Here is a 17,113-nt window from a genome sequence, read left to right on the forward strand (position 1 = left end):
GTGCTCTGTGGCTGTCATGTACACAGTAACTTATGTGCTGTCTGTATTAGCGTGCAGTATTCTCTGAGGGCTGGGTCTTATTGAAAGGGGACCAGAAAGAAGGTCTCTGATGGATTCTCTTTTCTTGTTGGATAATTGCTGTTCGCACTTAGGGCTTAATTTTACCAGCTTGCATTCAAATAACTAAGGGCTAGGCCTCACCCCTGCTGGAGCTGAACCACCAAAATCTATTTACAGTATTTCCCAGCTTTGGGTATTTTAGTGTGTGTAACTTTCATCATTTCACAGTAAGAGTATCCTGCTTGCATATTATTTAAGTCACTTTTTTTTTTTTTTTTTTTTTTTACTACTGAAAGCACAATAGAGAGATCGACAGAAAGAAAAAGAAGGAGAAAGAGAGAAAGAGAGGAGTTTTCATCCAAAATAACTCTTCAGAGACTGGCCCCCCACACTACAAAAAGGGAGACAAAAATTGAGCAAGGGTTTCTGCACACAGAATTGCAGCAAATTAACCCACATGGGTGACGTGCAAACCCACTAAGTCAAACCCAGTGTAGAAGGTGAGGGTGTCCCTTTGATTTCAGATTAACCAGACTGTTTCTCCTTTTGAGTAGTTTAGAAACAGTTGAGCTTGATACTGTGAGCCAACCCAAAGACAATCATCCACTCATGGGTTTGCACAGGCATAATTAAGGTAAAGTGAACACACAGGCTTGTTCCAGTGCAAGTTTGGGTATGGACCAGTTCTCAGAAGGCCTCTGATTTTTTAGGTCTATCCCAATAACCCTCTGCCCTGCTAAACTTCCCACCATGTTGGGCTGGATCCCTAATGATGCACCTCCCTTAAAGAGTGTGAGCAGGGCTGTATTTTGTAGCTTTAACTTTTCTTAGGGCCCATTTAAATCCAATGCCTTGTCAGATGTCTCACTCTCCCTGCATGGGGTACAAGTGGCCTGGGGGCCTGATTTGAGGCTCTTATGTCACTAAGTGTCAAGTTACCCAATAAGTGGGTACAGCAGCACTCAGCATGTCTACACCTGTTTCTGTTTGCAGCTTTAGTCCTGAGAGGCCAAGTGATATGCCCAAGATCACGTAGGAAGCCAGTGGCACAGCCTTTAATGGGCTCTTGCAAGTCGTGGACTAGAACCCTAACCACTACACCCTTCAGCTTCTCCCTCTGGATTATAAAAATGACAATTAAGGGGCCCATGCTTTGTCCCCTCTGACTTCAGGCCACCATCTGTCCAAAAGACTCTGCAAGAGGGTCTGCTCTGACCTCTTTCTCCACCTGCAGCCATGAAGTCCATAATAAAACTCTACAACATGCCAGGGATAAAGAGGAGGACAGTTAAGGGCTCCATCAATGTCCTGCCACTGCAGTGGAAGGAATTTTTGGCGATTAATATATACTTAAGTGATCCTAGCAAGGTGACAATGCCCCACACTACAGGGGCAAGCAGTCCTCTTAAACACACCTCTTCTTCCCCACTGCCATCCTGCTAGCCAATACCAGAGACCTCCTGGCCAGGGCTCCTCTGTCACCGACATCTCTGCAGGGCTCCAGCCCTGAACTACTGACACAGGGAGGGACTACTCAGAAACAACTGACACCAGTAGCTCACTTTTCTATGGGCGAAAAGGGGCCTGAAGACCACTCCTTCTCACCATTCCTTTCAGCAGAAAGACAGCTTCTACCATTGAGGTGTAGCTGCCATCATTTCAGGGCACCCCTGGGAGCAATGATCTGCTTCCAGCCCCCTTTTTGTCATGTCCTGTAGCACCACATGCCCCTAGCCTCACACCAATGGAGCTGGTAAGAGCACTTCAAGTGGCTCAATCTAAGCATAAGTTGTGGCTCTCTAGTTCTCTCTTCCATGCTTCATGGAGATGGGGAACTGGTGAATCCCCGGATTCTGTAACCAGGTTCAGTGAGAGGTGTATCACTTCCCACCCAGCCCATATAGCTAAAACCATCCTCACTTGGGAGGCACCTTATCTTTCCACCTGATCCAGTGCAGGCTGCCAGCTGAAATGTCTTCGTACCAACCCTCCTGGGCCCTTCTGCACTCAGGAAATATGTTGGTGGAAGCATCAGTCAAGTCTGGCCAGGTGCCCACATGTATGGAGGGAAATCACTAGGAGATGCCACACAGGAGTTCGGTGTCCTGGCACAGGAGAGGCTGAGACATGGGGCTAGGCCTGGAGTTTGCCTGGTGCTGCACCATGCCAGTTGACTACTTACTGCCTGCTATACTGCAGTACAGGCTGGGCCAGGGAGGCTGGATTAGCATGAACTGGAAGGACTTCCCTGGTCAGATTCTACCCACCTCAGCACCTCCATGCCTCCTGCCCCTAGTGCCTGCCCCTCCATGTGCATGCACAAAACAGAGGCAAGGAGGGGAGATGTTTCCAAGGAGGTTTTTATTGGGAAGGTCCTGTCCGTAATAAATAGAGCTACACTACACTGAGACCAGCACAGAACAACTTCACAGCAGGACCCATGGCCATGGCCACGGCCACAGCCCTGGGGCAGAAGCTTCCACATCACCCAGGGTGCCCACAGGGCTTGCTTTCCATTGGCTGCTGCCAACAAGCTACTGGTTTTGTTTTTAGAGACACTGCCTTGCTTTCCACCCTTTGCTCATCCATCTGCCAGATCTGCATTTTTGTAGTCTTTGTGAACTTCCCTCTTTTGTCCCCTGTACCTGGTGTTCCTCCTCAGCAGGGCTTTGGGCAGAACAAAACACCTCCAGGGCACTGGAGGTGCCAGAGGGGACAAGAAGGGGCAGAGGGCAGTCCTACCTCATTCCCAAAGCTTGGATCAAGCCATGGAAAGAAATAGGAGGAACAGCAGGTCTGTCAATCTCCACTGCCAGCCAATGGAGAAGGAGCAGAGAGGTGTGGTACCAGGGATGGGGCAGGGGTGAGATCTCAGTAGATGCTAGGGGGTGGTCAGGGTGCTGTCTGTGGTGCGTCTCGGGGGGAGGAATCAGAGGAGCTGCCTTCCAGTCACTGCGTCAAGGCCTGGATAATGTCCTTCACCAGCATGGTGCCGATCACCATCTTCTCACTGTTGACAGTCAGTTGTGCCAGGGCTCCCTCCTTTTTCTCCAGGGTGATGAGGACAAGGCTTCCACTGGTCACCGTCTTGGCAGCAAACCTGGTTGCAGGGAACAACGAGGGGCATTGAGCGCACTGTGAACAGGGATGAGGAAGCAGGTGCTGGGGTGGGGGAAGGAGACATCCATCATGACTAGGCGTTGGGCTACTGGCTATTTCTTGTGATGCTCCAGCAGCTGGAGCTGGGGCAGCACTGGTCAAGGGAGGCCTGGGGCTGGGAAAGACTCTCTGCTGTGTGCAGGGTGAACTGAATGCCCCTTGTAGTCCCACTCCTGGTGATGACAGATCCAAACAGTCCAGAACTTGGTGCCTGACTATGGGCCCAAAGAGAATGACTCCAGTGGCCTGGAGCCCCCATCCAGGGCAAAGGAATAGCCTGTGTTGGCCCACAGCACCCAAGCTGTAAAGGTACACAGCTTGCTTTGCTTGGCTTTTAATTGTAGGCATCACTGGTTGCAGGGAGGGTGCTCTCATATGTAGTTAGAGTTGGCATCTCCTACTGAGTCAATTATCAGGGTGCAGAGCTCCAGAACTGACATTCAGGCCCTTTGAGTTTATTTTATGATAAGGGACCAGCCCTGTCTCTTAGGTCCCCTCATCTGGCTTCACCAGTGAGCACTGCTAGGATGGAGGGCATGGTGCCACTCAGCTGCTGTCCACTGATGTCACTGTTGAGAGAGAGACTTGCATCAGGGACAGGGATGAGTCTGTAAAGAGCACCTAGACCAGGATGGATTTGGTCCCAAGCTAGCACAAAGCTTGTTGTTTCGGGCAGTCACTTTGGGCCTGGCTCTGGTTTTACAGAAACATGTCAAGGGGAGAGGAAGGCTTCTCTAATGAGTAGGGCACTTTGCCTTAGGCTTGGAAGACCCAGGCTCAAGTCTGTACCTACCACAGACTCCGTTTGTACCCTTGGATAAGTTCGTTAGGGCCTGTGTACAATGCAGAGGCTGCATGGTCTGGTTGGGTCATTTCCCAACACGCCCCAGCCACCTGCTCTCACACTCCAAGCCTGGAAACACGGCAGAGAAACCGTTCCGCAAGAGGTTAGCAGCTCTGGTCACTCACACCCCAGACCTTGGCTCTGTGGCAGCCCACCCTCCAGCCTTCTTTGTCAGCAAGAGGCTGCGTGTCTGCCTCCTGGTCAAACACCAACCACTGGGAAGCTCTCTCATCCCAGGTGGCTGAGCAGAGTGGGGCTCATGAGGAGGCCAATGGGTTGTGCCACCTTGAGACAATGGGGCATGAAGCGCTGTGCTCAGAGGGTTGGCACCAGCTCAGCAGAGAGCAGGGCAAGGGGGCACAGTCTGGCTGCATGTATACATGTGCGTGCAACTCTCAGCCACTCAGACTCCCCCAGCTGTGGCTGTCACAAAAAGGCCAAGGAGCGGCTTTGGCAAACACAAAGGTCTTTTGGCTCCAAGAGCACAGGCCTGCAGTTTTGGATCTTTCTCCCCCTTTACCTGTACTCGTTGTCTGCCCCACAGGGCACACGGCTGACATTAGCTGCTGAGGTCACTCGCTGGACAATTGTGTGGTCACTCTGGCACGTCTCTGGCAATGTCAGCTTCTCCGTGATCTCGCTCATGCCTGTCAGCTTCCCTGAAGAAAGGGATGAGGAAAATGGGGGAACAAAGGAACATAGGACTGGGAGGCACCTCCTAGGTCATCGCATCTCGTCCTCTGGTGTTGTCAGCACCACGTCAGGCAACTCCTGTCACACTCCTCAGATCCCTTCCCCCTCGATAAACTCCTCTGGGAAGACTGTTCCAGAACCTCACTGCCCTGATGGTTAGAAACCTTCTTCTAATTTCCAGCACAAAGTTATTCATGGCCACTTTATACCCATTTGTTCCTGTGCCAATTTGTCCTTTAGCTTAATTAGTTCTTCCCCCGCCCCTCGTGTTTACTGCCCTGATGTATTTATAGCAGCAATCTTCCTCTCTCGGTTGGGCTAAACAAACCAGGCTCTTATTCTCTTCACATAAGACAAGTTCTCCCCTCCCCATATCATTCAAGCCACCCTCTTCGGCACACACATTCCAGTCTGAACCCATCTTTCATGAACACTGGCGACCAGCGTTGTCCAGTTTCCCAGGGGAGGTCTTACTAACACCTTGTCAAATGGTACAAATATGTCCCTCTCTCTACTGGAAATGCCTTCTCTGGCACACACAGGATCCAACTGGTGGTATGTTCACCACCACATTACATTGGTGATTTGATCATGCCGTGACTTACTTGTACACCCCAGTCTTTCTACTCTGTCATTTCCAGCCGATGGGCTCCCAGATCACATCAGATGAGCTTCTTGTCCATGACCTTGCACCTGGTGTCACTGAACTTCACCTCATCTCTACTCCTTCAGTCCTCAAGAGCACCCAGTTTTTCCTGTAGGGTATCCCAATCCCCTTCTATATGGATGATGGCTCCCAACCTTGTGTAATCAGCAAGCTTTATCGGCGTGTGCCTCCACTGCATGCCAAAATCATTAATGGATATATCAAAGCTGGGCCCCCAAAGCCAATCCTTGCAGGATACTATCTATGTCACTCCAGCCTGGTACGCCCACTTCAGCACAACCTCCTGGCATCTGCTCTCTAGCCCATTCCTCACATACCAATGCCAAACCTAAAATAGCATTGCCTCGGGTTGTTCCAGCAACTACGTGGTGCGGAGTTCAGTCAGCTACCCCAGTCAGGAATACCTGGACCCTGCCATAATTAGTAGCATTTTGTTCTCTGGTTTATATCAGGGAAGGTGTAGTCTCCCCTAGAGACACATTCCCTGAAGTACGTATTTCTCTAACAACATGGCAGTCAGCTGCAGGCAGCTCCAGAGAAGGACTGAGCAGAGATGGCCCCTGCTAATCCTCCTTAAAAGGGGAGTCCTGGCTACAGCCAAGGTGTTTTGTTGCCTTTAGACCCCAAAGGCCTGATTCGAGTCGCAGGTGGCTCAGGATTTAGCCTTGGAGAGAAAGTGCTGCCTAGGCCTTTTAAAACATGAATGAGAACAACATGGGAGGCCCAAACCAGCTGCCCTGTCTGCCTAGCAGAGGGTTCAGTGTGCCTCTCCCTGAAAGGCCTGGTGTTAAAATCCCAGCTGGTGTGACAACTACTTTAGCAGTTGCAGGTTGAACCAGCTCCATGTACCAGGACATGCCTGGCTTGGCAGAGAAACCAGCTGGGCTCTCTTTACCTGTGACATGGCCTGCGACAAGGAATCTCCAATGAAGATGCAGCTACCAGGGTAGGAAATGATGCAAGAGGCTCCGATGCGGGGAGCAGGCAGCGCTGGGCAAAGGGCGGGAGCTGTTTCTAGGCGTCCTTTGGAAGAGCTACTGTGATGTCTTTAGCTCTTTCCATGGGGGAATCACAGAGGTGACACAGAATCCACAGACACACGCAACACGGCAGGCCCAGCTGCACATGCACACTGATGCTCAGACTGGCTTCTAATGCATGCAACACTGTGAGCACCACTAGGAAGCTCACAAACTACTTAGAGACACACTACTCCTACACAATAGAGCGACCTCAGGGGACGCCAACCAGGAGTACCCCAGAGTCTGTAAGAAAATCTTTCTGGGCCTAAAAATCCCCAACTCAACCTCCTGGTGGCTGAGATGAGTGAGGATGGTAACATTCTTCCTTCCAGAGCCCAGGAGTGCTTCACGTGCTAGTAGGAGAGTTGGCATCCTGCCACAGGGCATAGCAACCTTCCCAGTACACAAATCATGCTGGGTTTGACACTAGGCTGCAACCGCTGCCTTGACCATCCTGCACCTTGTTATAGAGAGAGCAGGCCCTGGAGATGCCCTCCTCAGCAGGGGCTGGAACCCAGGTCCTGGCACCATACTGGAAGCAGATTCCTCCACACTGTGGTCCTAGGATCAGGCTCACCATGGCTGCCATTCTCACCAGTGCAGAATGGACTGATGCGCTCCCACACTGCCTGAGCAGAACCCTTGCTGTCCAAGATCCCCCTACCTGCAGCACCCCCTCACCCCAAGAAGCTCCCTAGACCCCAACCCCCAAACAGTGGTACACAGCTGCCTGGGGCAGTGGGTGCTCCTTCCTGCCTGCCATGGTGCTCAGCTCAGACCCTGCAGCAGGAGGCTTGGATTGCATCCGAGTCCCTTACCCATTACTGACTCCAAGATGAACGTGAGCTGCCAGTGCCAGACCGCAGCCAGCAAGGCCAGCCATACCTTGTCATGCATCCAAAGGTGCATCTCAAGCCGGTCCAGAGAGGTGATACTCCCCCTCTTTGCGACTTTGGTCAGGCCACAGTTGGAGTACTGCACCCAGTACTGGGCGCTGCACTTCAAAAGGGATGTGGCCAGCCTGGAGAGGGTTCAGAGGAGGGCCACTTGCTTGGTGAGAGGGCAGCATGATAGGCCCTACGAGGAGAGATGGAGGGACCTGAAGGGACCTGAGGGACCTGTTCAGCCTCAGCAAGAGGAGGCTGAGGGGGGACCTGGTGGCTGCCTACAAACTCATCAGGGGAGATCAACAGCAAATAGGCAGAGCCCTTTTCTCCCCAGCACCACCTGGGGTGACGAGGAACAATGGTAATAAGCTGATGGAGAATAGGTTTAGGTTAGAAGGCAATATTTTACAGTTAGGGTGGCCAAAATCTAGAACCAGCTTCCCAGGGAAGTGGTCCTCGCCCCTACCTTGGGCAAATTCAAGAGGAGGTTGGACGATCACCTGTCTGGGGTCTTGTGAACCCAGCATTCATTCCTGCCTGTGGCAGGGGGTCAGGCTAGATGATCTGTTCAGGTCCCTCCTGACCCTAGCTACTATGAAACTATGAGAATAGTTCTTGCCCAGACCCCAGGAGGGCAGGGACTGACCGACTTTTCTCTCTGTACACAGGGAGGCCTCTAGGAGCCCCCTCAGCGTATGTGGCCCTTGGAGAAAGAGGCAGGCACTGTTGAACGTGTGGGTGTGGGTTCTGAGACTCAAGGGGTTACCTCATGAGCCAATGCCTTAGTGGGCAAGGGTATGGCCAGCCACATGCAGGAGGGTTGGGCCCCAAAGCAACTCAGGGGGATTCTGGCTCCAACTGTTCTGGAGTCCCAAGGGAAGTGAAGGTGGCACATGGGACAGAGGGTACACTGCAATGGGGCAGGTATTAGGAACAGGCTCAGGACTGGGGAGATGGCTACCCCCAGTTCTGCTCCCCTGCACCCTTCATGCCTACAGGCCTGGCACTGGCTCAGTCCTAATCCAGCCAGCACCACCATGCCATTCCCATGGAGAGGAACCCCCTCCTCTCTGCTCAGACACATGCATCTAGCAGTGCCTCCCTGGGGCCATGCAGCCAGGCGGAGCTACAGCCCCCTCCATGACTCTGGGTTCCCCACACCCCTCCCCACACCCCTTCTCCTTCCAGAGAGGTGGGTGGGAAAGGGTATGCCACGGGCCCAGCAAGCCTCCTGCAATCTGACCATGCAGGGTCCTGCAGCCCTCGCACAGGCAGATGGCCTGGGTTGGCAGGAGGCTTGGAGGTGATGTCTCTCTACTCCGCCACACACAGGGGGTGCCTTGCAGCATGGTTCAAATTCAGCTCTTCCCTGTCCCAAGTGTGTCTACTCCCACAGCGAGCTCTGCTGTCCTGGACTGCCCTCCAGAGCTGGGGGCAGAGTGGGAGGGGAGATCATTTCTCCTCTTCCCCTGCCCCTTTCCCCCTGCCAAACTCAAAGGGGAGGCTGCTAGGATCTGTAACATGCTCTCTCAGGCTGGGCTGCTCTTGGGCTCTATATGCCCAAGTGCCATATGCCCAACCAGGAGGTGGATGCTGTGGGGCTCCAAGCAGGGCAGTTGGTCTCCTGGGATCACCTGTCAGCATCTGGGGTTGAGAGAATAGCAGTGTCTGGGCATCTCCCTGACCCCACAGCTTTCCCACCCTTGAGCCTGGCCCATCTCTCCAAGTACCCCGTGCCCATCTGTGCTGAAATCCTTTATTTTCCTCGGCCCATGGAGGGAGCTGACCTGGGCTGGGTCTGGCATGCAGCCAGAGTTGTCTGCAGAGATGGAAAATGGCTAAGAGCAAAGCCAAGCAGACAGGAATGTGGCTGGATCAGAGCCCAGCATGCCAATGGAGGAGGCCTCATGGGCATGGAACCACCACAAAAGGCCGGCAGGCAGCACTGTGTCCAGAACAGCCTGCCACATCCCTGCACAGAGGACGGATCCTCTGGCCTGCTAAGCGAGTGGGACCCATGGCAAATATGACCAAGCAAGAAGGGCACATGGGCACAGCACCTACAACCGGCCAGGCTACACACCATGAGCACAGGGCAGAGGAGACTGGGTATGTGTGGAGCCAGGGAGGGGCTGGAGGGAGCAGTGGACCACCCAGCTTGGCAAGGGGGGTCCCACACAATCAACAGGGAACCTGACGCTATCAGAAGGCCACCCATGTAGGCCCCACCAGCTCCGAGGTGCACAGCCCCTGAGCACCAAGGCCCCAGAGGGGGCAGGGGGTGTTACTCCCAGAGGCGGATCCAGAGGGGGTAGTCACATGACTGCACCCCTTTTCAGATTGGTCCGTGCCGCTGGAGCCTCTGGAGGCTTTAAAAAAAGTCCTCAAGGCAGAAATGAATACCTCCTTCCCCTCCGTGCTCAGGGGCAAGTCCTCTCCTCTCCCCTCCCCTTCTGTCCTCTCCCTGCTGTTTTGTCTCAGAAGTGGGGGGAATCTTTGGAGTGGCCACTGGCCTTTCATGGCACAGAGACCCTGTGCCTGGCTGCTGCCTAGGGGGTGTACCCCATTGTGACATGCAGCCCTCCTCTCCAGCATTCCCTGTACATCAGGGAGACAGGGGAGACATTGGCAGGGGCAGATGAAGGGCTGCAGAAGCTAGGGCTTCAGAGGACCTGGTTGGAAGAATCCCTCCACCTTCCCCACTCTGTCCCCAGCTGCCCAAGCTGGGCCCTGGGGAAGGGCTTGGACAGGTCATGCTCATGCTCTCAGCACTGTCGCCAAGCTGCCTCTGCTCCATGAACCCAGCTGACAAGCCCTCAAGAGGAGGCTGCCATGGCTGCCCCACAGCCAGGGCCAGATCTCTTCTGCTACCTGGTGCCTTCTCCTGTCACAGGCAGACACCATGGCTAGGAGCCAGACCTGTGACCCTGGTGCTGACAACCCAGTCCTTGGGGGGTGATGCCACCCAGCTAGGGTGAAAGGCTAGCCTGATGCCTCATTGGGCTCAGCTACTAGGGGAGCCACGACCACACACGCAGGGAGTCACTGCTCCAGAAGGGCAGGAGGTGGGCTGGGAGGACAGTAGCCAGGACAGATAGTGTGTGAGGGTGGGGCAGGCTCCATGGGGCTGGGGTATGTTACATGGGGCCATCCTGGGTGCGCAAAAGGAGGAAAGCAGGGGCTTAGGCAGCAGGGCTGGAGGCTCTGGTCAAGAGGGGTAGTGGCTTACCCCCCTATGTGAAAGGAAGACAGCGCATGCAGACAGCGTGGCAGGGAAGGGGAAGACCAGGAGAGGAGCAGCAGGGAGATCCCAGCCTGGAGGAGAGGGTGGAGTGGGAGCAGGAGAGACATAAGCAATACAGTTAGGGAAGTGCAGCCAGCCTGGAGCACCCACCACTCAGCCTGGGCAGGCAGGGAAGGTGCCTGGGCAAGATGCCTGCTGCTCATGGCCCTGGGCACACCCCACTGTCCCCTGGCTGTGCCCTTGGCTGCAAGGGAAGGCCAGGGGCCTGCTCACAGCCTAGGTCCCCAGGGATCATAGGGTCTGTCATGCATTCCAGGCCTGGCAAATGCCCCCTTAACTGGCCCTGGAGCTCTTGCCTATTGTCTTGGGGGGGGGGGTGCCCCCTACCACAGAGGAGGCAGTAGGCCGGGGTCTCTGCAGGCTGCACTTGCCACCCCTCTTCTGTCAGGCCTCCCTCTAGTGCACTAGCTTGACCCAGCCATGCAGAGGCCCAGCTCAGCCAGTGGCACCAGCTGAGCAGCCTCCTCTGGACCCTGCCCCTTACAGCAGCGGGCAACCTACAGAGACCATTCAAACCCAACTCTTCCCCATCCCCTCCTCTGCCCCAGTCCCTCCAAAGCCCTTCCTTCAACTGCTGGGCCCCAAGCTGGGAGAAGGGCAGGTGGAGCAAAGGGGGCAGCTTTTATCTAGAGAGCAGCTCCCAGCCAGGGGGAGTGGAAGCGGAACTGGTCTACAGCTCAGAAGGGCGGGGGTGAGGGGGGAGGAGGGGGCAGGCAGCATTTCATGGACCTCCTGGGAGCACCAGCCGAGCTGAGACTTACCCACACCCATCCTTAACAGTTGTTCTAAGGGGAGCAACAGCGTGCAGGGCAGCAGAGTGGAATAAAACAGGTGGTTAATGTGGGCCACTGGCAGGGAGCCTGTGGGGAACCTGGAGCCTGCCCTCTTGGCCACGCCACTGGCTTCCACTGGACACAGGCCCTGGTAAACCCCTGCCCACCTGCCAGGCAGCAGAGGTAGGGAGATGGCTGTCACTAGGGCTGGGACTCAGCCCCAGCTTGTCCATGCCCTGCTCTTGGGCTCCCCTACCTGGCCAGGCGCAGCCTCAGAGCAGAGACTGCCCCCAGAGCAGCCCCAACACATTTGAGCTCCAATGGCCATGGCACCTACAGCCCCAGAGCCCAGCTGTGAAGGCTCCCTGAGCAGCAGCTGTCCCAATTCAGTAGCAGTGATCCCTGTGTGCCAATGCCCCATCCTCTGTCACAGGAGGGAGCTAGGCTCTGGCCACAGAGGACATCCCTTAGCTCTGTCAGTGGGCCCCAGTCCTGTGAGCCAGGGGCTTGATACGGGGGCATGGGCAGAGAGAGAAAGGATCCAGAGTCAGGAAAGGATCCCTGTCCCCTCCTGTGTCCCAGGGACAATGGACCCTGAAGCCATGGCCCTCTAATCATGGACTCTAACAGGGAGCTTAGTTTTCCACTTCCACTGTAGACAAGGCCCCTGCCAGCTCACCCTCCCTTCACACTCACCTTGCTCCTTCTTGAACTCATTTTCACTCATGAACACGGGAGCCATGAGCTCTCCCACGGGCGGCTGGATGGCGCCGTAGAACTGCCGGGTGTGGGTGCTGAAGGCAAAGAGACATTGGTGAGAGGAAGCCAGGCATTGGTGGCTTGTCGCAGACTATCCCTGGGAAGGGGAGCAGAGTGGATTTACTTCAATCCCCCTCATGCTCTGCCTACTTGTGACCTCGGACCTTCTCAACCACTGCCCAGTCCTCCTTGGGAATGTACTTGGGAGCCATGAAGGAAGAAACATGACAGGATGGGGGACAGAAGCACAGAGCAGCAGTCATGAATAGAGCCTCACCAAAGCTCAGCTGCCTTGGAGCAGGGCACCAGCCCTAACCCTGTCCAACCCTGTCTCGCCCAAAGCTGGTTACTTTCTGGACAACCAGCAGTTACAGTGGGGATATACTCTGACAGCATGGCCTCAGGCCTAGAGACAAAGGCCAAACCACACAGCAGGCTCCCTCCCTGCAAGCCCCTGAGCCTGTGGCCTGCACCTCTGGGGTGGGGGTGGCACCAGAGCCTGTATCTGTGGGACACTCACCACAGCTGGAAGTTGGCGGCCTGGGTGGAGTCACAGAAGTCGATGCCCATAACCACGCTGGTAGTCTCGCCAGGGGCAAGTGACTCTGTAAGCACACATGCAGCACGAGGCTCAGAATGCTCTCCAGGGCCAAGCCATCCCTTTCTGCTCAGGAAGCCAGGGGGATCCTTGTCTTTGTGCTCACACTCCAACAGGGTCCTACCTGTCAGCTCCCAACTTGTGCTCGAGCCCTAGGCCAGATCCTGGCATCATGGCTCATGGGGGCCTGATGGTGTACTGAAGGCAACCCCATTGCTGCTCCCCATTGGCATCTGCGACTGCCTCCAGGCTCTCAGAGGGGAGGAGTGCCCCTCACCTGGGGGAGGAGAGTGGACCCCAGCTGGGGGCAGCAAGACCAGCACAGCTCACTGGCAGCTCCAGAATGGGGTTGTTGGTGCCAGTCAGGGTGTGGATCCATGACTGTGCCCTCCTACTCCAGGGCACAAAGAAGGGCACAGCCAGCCTTCAGCCCTCCCCACAAAACAGGGGCTTTGGGTAACACACAGGGCCTCATCTTGGCTCCTCCACCCTGTGGCTGCTTATGGGAAACAACCGTGACAGTGTCGTTTGGGACCCCACTGGGGAAGCCTGTGCACATCACCCTCAAGGGGCTGCCCCGGTTGTCCCTGCCCATCTGCTGCCCTCAGCCCTGACATAAAGCAGTTGTGCCATCCCTGCACAACACCTGACCAGGAAGGCACTTCTGGAAACAACTGGCTGACTTAGTGACTTAGGCTGGCCTGGGCCACCCACTTGGGCTCCCTCAGCTCCGTGTGAGGCCCAAGCTTCACAAACCCCAGAACATGGAGCATCAACCAGAAGGAAAGGCTCTGAAGGTTGACTCCAGCCCTGATGCAGACTGGCAGGGCCTTAGTATTCCCATCTGTCTCACAGAGTGAGTGACTTGGCCTCGCCCTCCATGTGGGTCAGTGTGTACAGACTGAAGTCAGCAAGAGCCGGTTCCACACCACCGCTCAGCCTTACCAATCTCCTTGAACTCCTGCACCCTCATGCCAGAGAGCAGTTTGGGCTCACTGATGCGCACGTTCTTCACTTCTGAGTCCGTGTTGTTGGAGAACTGGATCTGGACAGCTACCATGTGTGGATCGGGGGCGAAGGGCTGCCGGCTGAAGTAGTACTCCACGGAGAGCCCCTCGCCTGTCATTCGGTGGAGCAGCTCATAAGTCTTCACAGAACTGAACACAGGGCTGATCACCTGGGGAAGAGATGAGATGAGATGTGGATACAGGCCGGGGAGGGGCAGAATACCAGGGCATGTGAAGCAGAATTCCCCATGCCTTTGGTCTCTGTTGGGGTCTGAGCTGGCCCCAGTGTCACTTGTAGCCTTTAGACTGGGAGCAGCTGCTGCTTAAAGAACCTGGGATCCTTATTCTTTATCCCAGGGGCCCCAAAGTAGTGCCTGCTGCTCTTCTGGGCATCAGTTACTCCCACAAAGAAGCCTTGCAGTAGGAGCCAAAAGAGCAAGCACCCCAGAAGGAGGAAACTATCCCCCCTCCCCACGGCTGTTCATGCCAGCAGAGGATGAGGATGTTCCAGAGGGCTCAAGATTTATTTCCCCCTGGCGCCTCAAGAGAGCAGGAGCCAGAGTTGGGGCTGCTGGACTGGGAAGAGAGGAATGGGAGACACTTACAGTAGAAGCCAGAGAAGTGTCGATGAGAGTGAGTCCCTCCAGGTCGGTCACCAGGCTGCTGGAGACAAGACTGCTGGAGGAGGTAGGCAGGGGAGGAGGGGGTGTGACTACAAGGCAAGAGAGAGAGAGAGAGAGAGAGATGGGGAATAAAGGGTTAATGAAGATATATGCCTCAGGGACAAGGGGAGGCCTCTGGGTGTCATGGGCACCCTGAATCATCCAGGGGCACCCAGGACAGGGTGAAGATCAGTGAGAGAGCAGGTAGGGCTGGGGGTAGAATAGGTGTCAGGACAGGCCTGGCTCTGCCCAGTGAGGCTCGGAGAACCATATGCCCAGGCATTCCTGGCAGCACCCCACAGCAAGCTCCCCACCCCGGCCATTCACGGACTGCAGGCTGCCTGGTTTGAATACTGGGGAGAGCTACAGGGCAGGAGCTGGGAAACACCTGCAGCAAGGCTGGGGGCAGTGAAAGCTAAGTGCAGGGCAGTGCTGGGTGCAGGTGCTCTGACAGGCTGGCTGCACCCAGAGCCCCTGCCCTGAATGTGTGTGGGAGTGCATGGGGAGGGGGGGTCCACAGGTCCACACTGTCTGCTCTGCTGCTGCCCAAAGCCTTTGGTCTGTTTTGTTTTTAAACTGCTTGTACTGGGGCCCCAGAAGTGCCTGTCCAGAGCCTACTGGCCATAGCATGAGGGTGGCACAAGCCATCCCACCAGGGCAGAAAGGGACTTTTGCATCTTTCAGCATCCCGCCAGGCCAGTGATGACAGGGGAATAGGAAGGTCTTGATTATGGGAAAGGACCAAACCCACAATCTCACCTGCAAGCTGTTGCAGGGAGGGGCACATAACAGCAGCACCCACACAGGAGCTTGGGGTTCTAGTCCTTGTTCTGCCAGAGATCTTGAGCCACTCCCTCCCCACCCTCCAGCCTCTGTTTCCCTATCAGTGAAATGAGAACAACATCAATACAACCACCCAGAGACCTCAAAACACAGTATGACCAATCAGCATCACTGTCCCCATTTTACAGGTGGGGAAATCAAGGCAAAAGGAAAGAAGGGACTGGATTCAGATCACCTAGTAAAACCAGTACAGAACCAGAACCAATACTGCAGGATTCAGGCACCCCTTGCCAGATGCACTGGCTGCTAGAAAGCACTGTCCAGAGAGCCCTGCGGGGATGCAGCAGGACTTTTATCATCTGTAAAGTGTTTTGAGAGTCTCAGAGGGACATGAGCAGTAGATCAGCCAATAGAGCAGGCTGTAAACTGCTCCTTGAAACAATATTTTTAAAAATAAAATAGCTTCTAAGACAATTTTTTTTTTTTGCCAAAGTATCTATTTCTTTCAAAACTGTTTTTTTTGGGGGTCAAAAAACTCTTAAATAATCCTTCCATTTTCAACAACTGATTTTTTTGAAAGGGAAACATTAATTTTCAGCAACTGAAGTGTGAAATCCTGCCTGTCTCTGATGAAAAACAGAAACAAACAAATGCAAATAACAATTGCTCACTGTCCTCCATGGAGAGAGTTATTTTTATTGATCTATATCAGGATCTTGTCCAGGAGCCCTAGACACAAAAAACAGCCTCCCACCCCTTCCCAGGTCCCAAGCTGCTTGGATGCAGAACACGCAGAAAGACCCTGCCCAAGGAGCTCACAGTCTAAGGCCCCATCATGAAGGCTTTGCTTAGGCTGCTTTCCATCCCCATGGACCTGCAGGGGCAAATCCAGCCTGGTCTTGGTGTGACAGCAGCAGCATCTGCGCTTGTGAAGCCTGGATCAGATTGCCACATCGTCTGTTTAAGACAGGCTCCCTCCTCTTCAGCCTGAGCCAGCTCCTTATCTAAGCTAGAGGGTGGTTTCCCTGCTGTATTCCCTGCCTGCTTACACCTCAGGCTACCCACTCAGATTCTGAGAGAAACAGGGGTGGGAACAAGAGGGAGGGGTGAAATTTGGCCCTCTGCATGGTGAGGTCTGAATACCTCACATTTGGCACGTGTCCTAAGCCCAGCTTGTACAGGGGATCCCAGAGGAGGGAAAAACCAGGCTCCAGAGGCTTCAGCTCCAGCAGGAGAGACACCAAGCTCTCTCAGCACCATGGACAGATCAGATCCCACAGCTAAAAGGATCAAATGGGCAGCAGGAAGCAGGGCCCACAAGGCAGGATGGCTCCTGCCCCTTATTAGAAGTCTTGGCAAGGGGGTTGCATACAAGGTGCTAATGAGCGTGCTAACCTTGTACAATGGGGGTTAGTGGGACTCAGGAAACATGGGTTATGTTCCTGGCTCTTCCACCAGCCTGCTGGGTGGCCTCAAGCAGACTTCTTCTCCTCTCCATGCCTCAGTTTCCCCTGTCTGTAACTGGAGATCAGGACACAGACCCCCTGGGGCAACCCCTTCATGATCTACGGAGAAGGAGCTTGGTGGCTGTGGCTGCCATTACAGCTTAGGAGACAAGCAGACATATCCAGCCGCAGCCATATGGCAGCAAAGGCAGGAACTGGAACCCAGGGGTCCCTGCTCCTGCTCCCCCAGCTTGGAACAAAGGCCAGGGCTCCTGTTTCTCAGTACACTGCCACAGAGCCTCCATGCAGCTCTCAGGCTGCCACTGCTTTTCCCAGGTGGAGAAGGCAAAAGCAGAGCTCCATGGTCAGGTCTCCTGCAGACAGGGTCCTTGACCAGACAAACCACACTCCCCCATACTGAGCAAGGCAATTCCAGCTGCATCCTGGTCC

At 54.8% G+C, this 17,113-nt stretch overlaps 1 protein-coding gene across 5 annotated transcripts in view; it reads right to left on the reverse strand.

Annotated features, from left to right (window-relative positions):
- Window positions 1–2,402: 2,402 nt before the first annotated feature.
- The window catches only part of AP3B2 (adaptor related protein complex 3 subunit beta 2), a 54,291-nt gene continuing 39,580 nt past the window's right edge, over window positions 2,403–17,113 (reverse strand). For 3 of the 5 annotated variants that reach the window (XM_019499382.2, XM_019499379.2, XM_019499378.2), the window contains exons 22-28: window positions 14,379–14,485; window positions 13,712–13,943; window positions 12,689–12,773; window positions 12,106–12,203; window positions 11,398–11,421; window positions 4,584–4,722; window positions 2,403–3,160 (exon numbers count right to left, since the gene is read on the reverse strand). In XM_019499382.2, the coding sequence (XP_019354927.1) occupies window positions 3,010–3,160; window positions 4,584–4,722; window positions 11,398–11,421; window positions 12,106–12,203; window positions 12,689–12,773; window positions 13,712–13,943; window positions 14,379–14,485 (836 nt within the window). In that variant the 3' untranslated portion in view covers window positions 2,403–3,009. The remainder of the gene's footprint in view (window positions 3,161–4,583; window positions 4,723–11,397; window positions 11,422–12,105; window positions 12,204–12,688; window positions 12,774–13,711; window positions 13,944–14,378; window positions 14,486–17,113) is intronic. The other 2 variants (XM_014604494.3, XM_019499380.2) reach the window with 1 other exon arrangement.

The sequence above is a fragment of the Alligator mississippiensis genome, chromosome 11 (assembly GCF_030867095.1).
Source record: "Alligator mississippiensis isolate rAllMis1 chromosome 11, rAllMis1, whole genome shotgun sequence".
Taxonomy (NCBI): domain Eukaryota; kingdom Metazoa; phylum Chordata; order Crocodylia; family Alligatoridae; genus Alligator; species Alligator mississippiensis.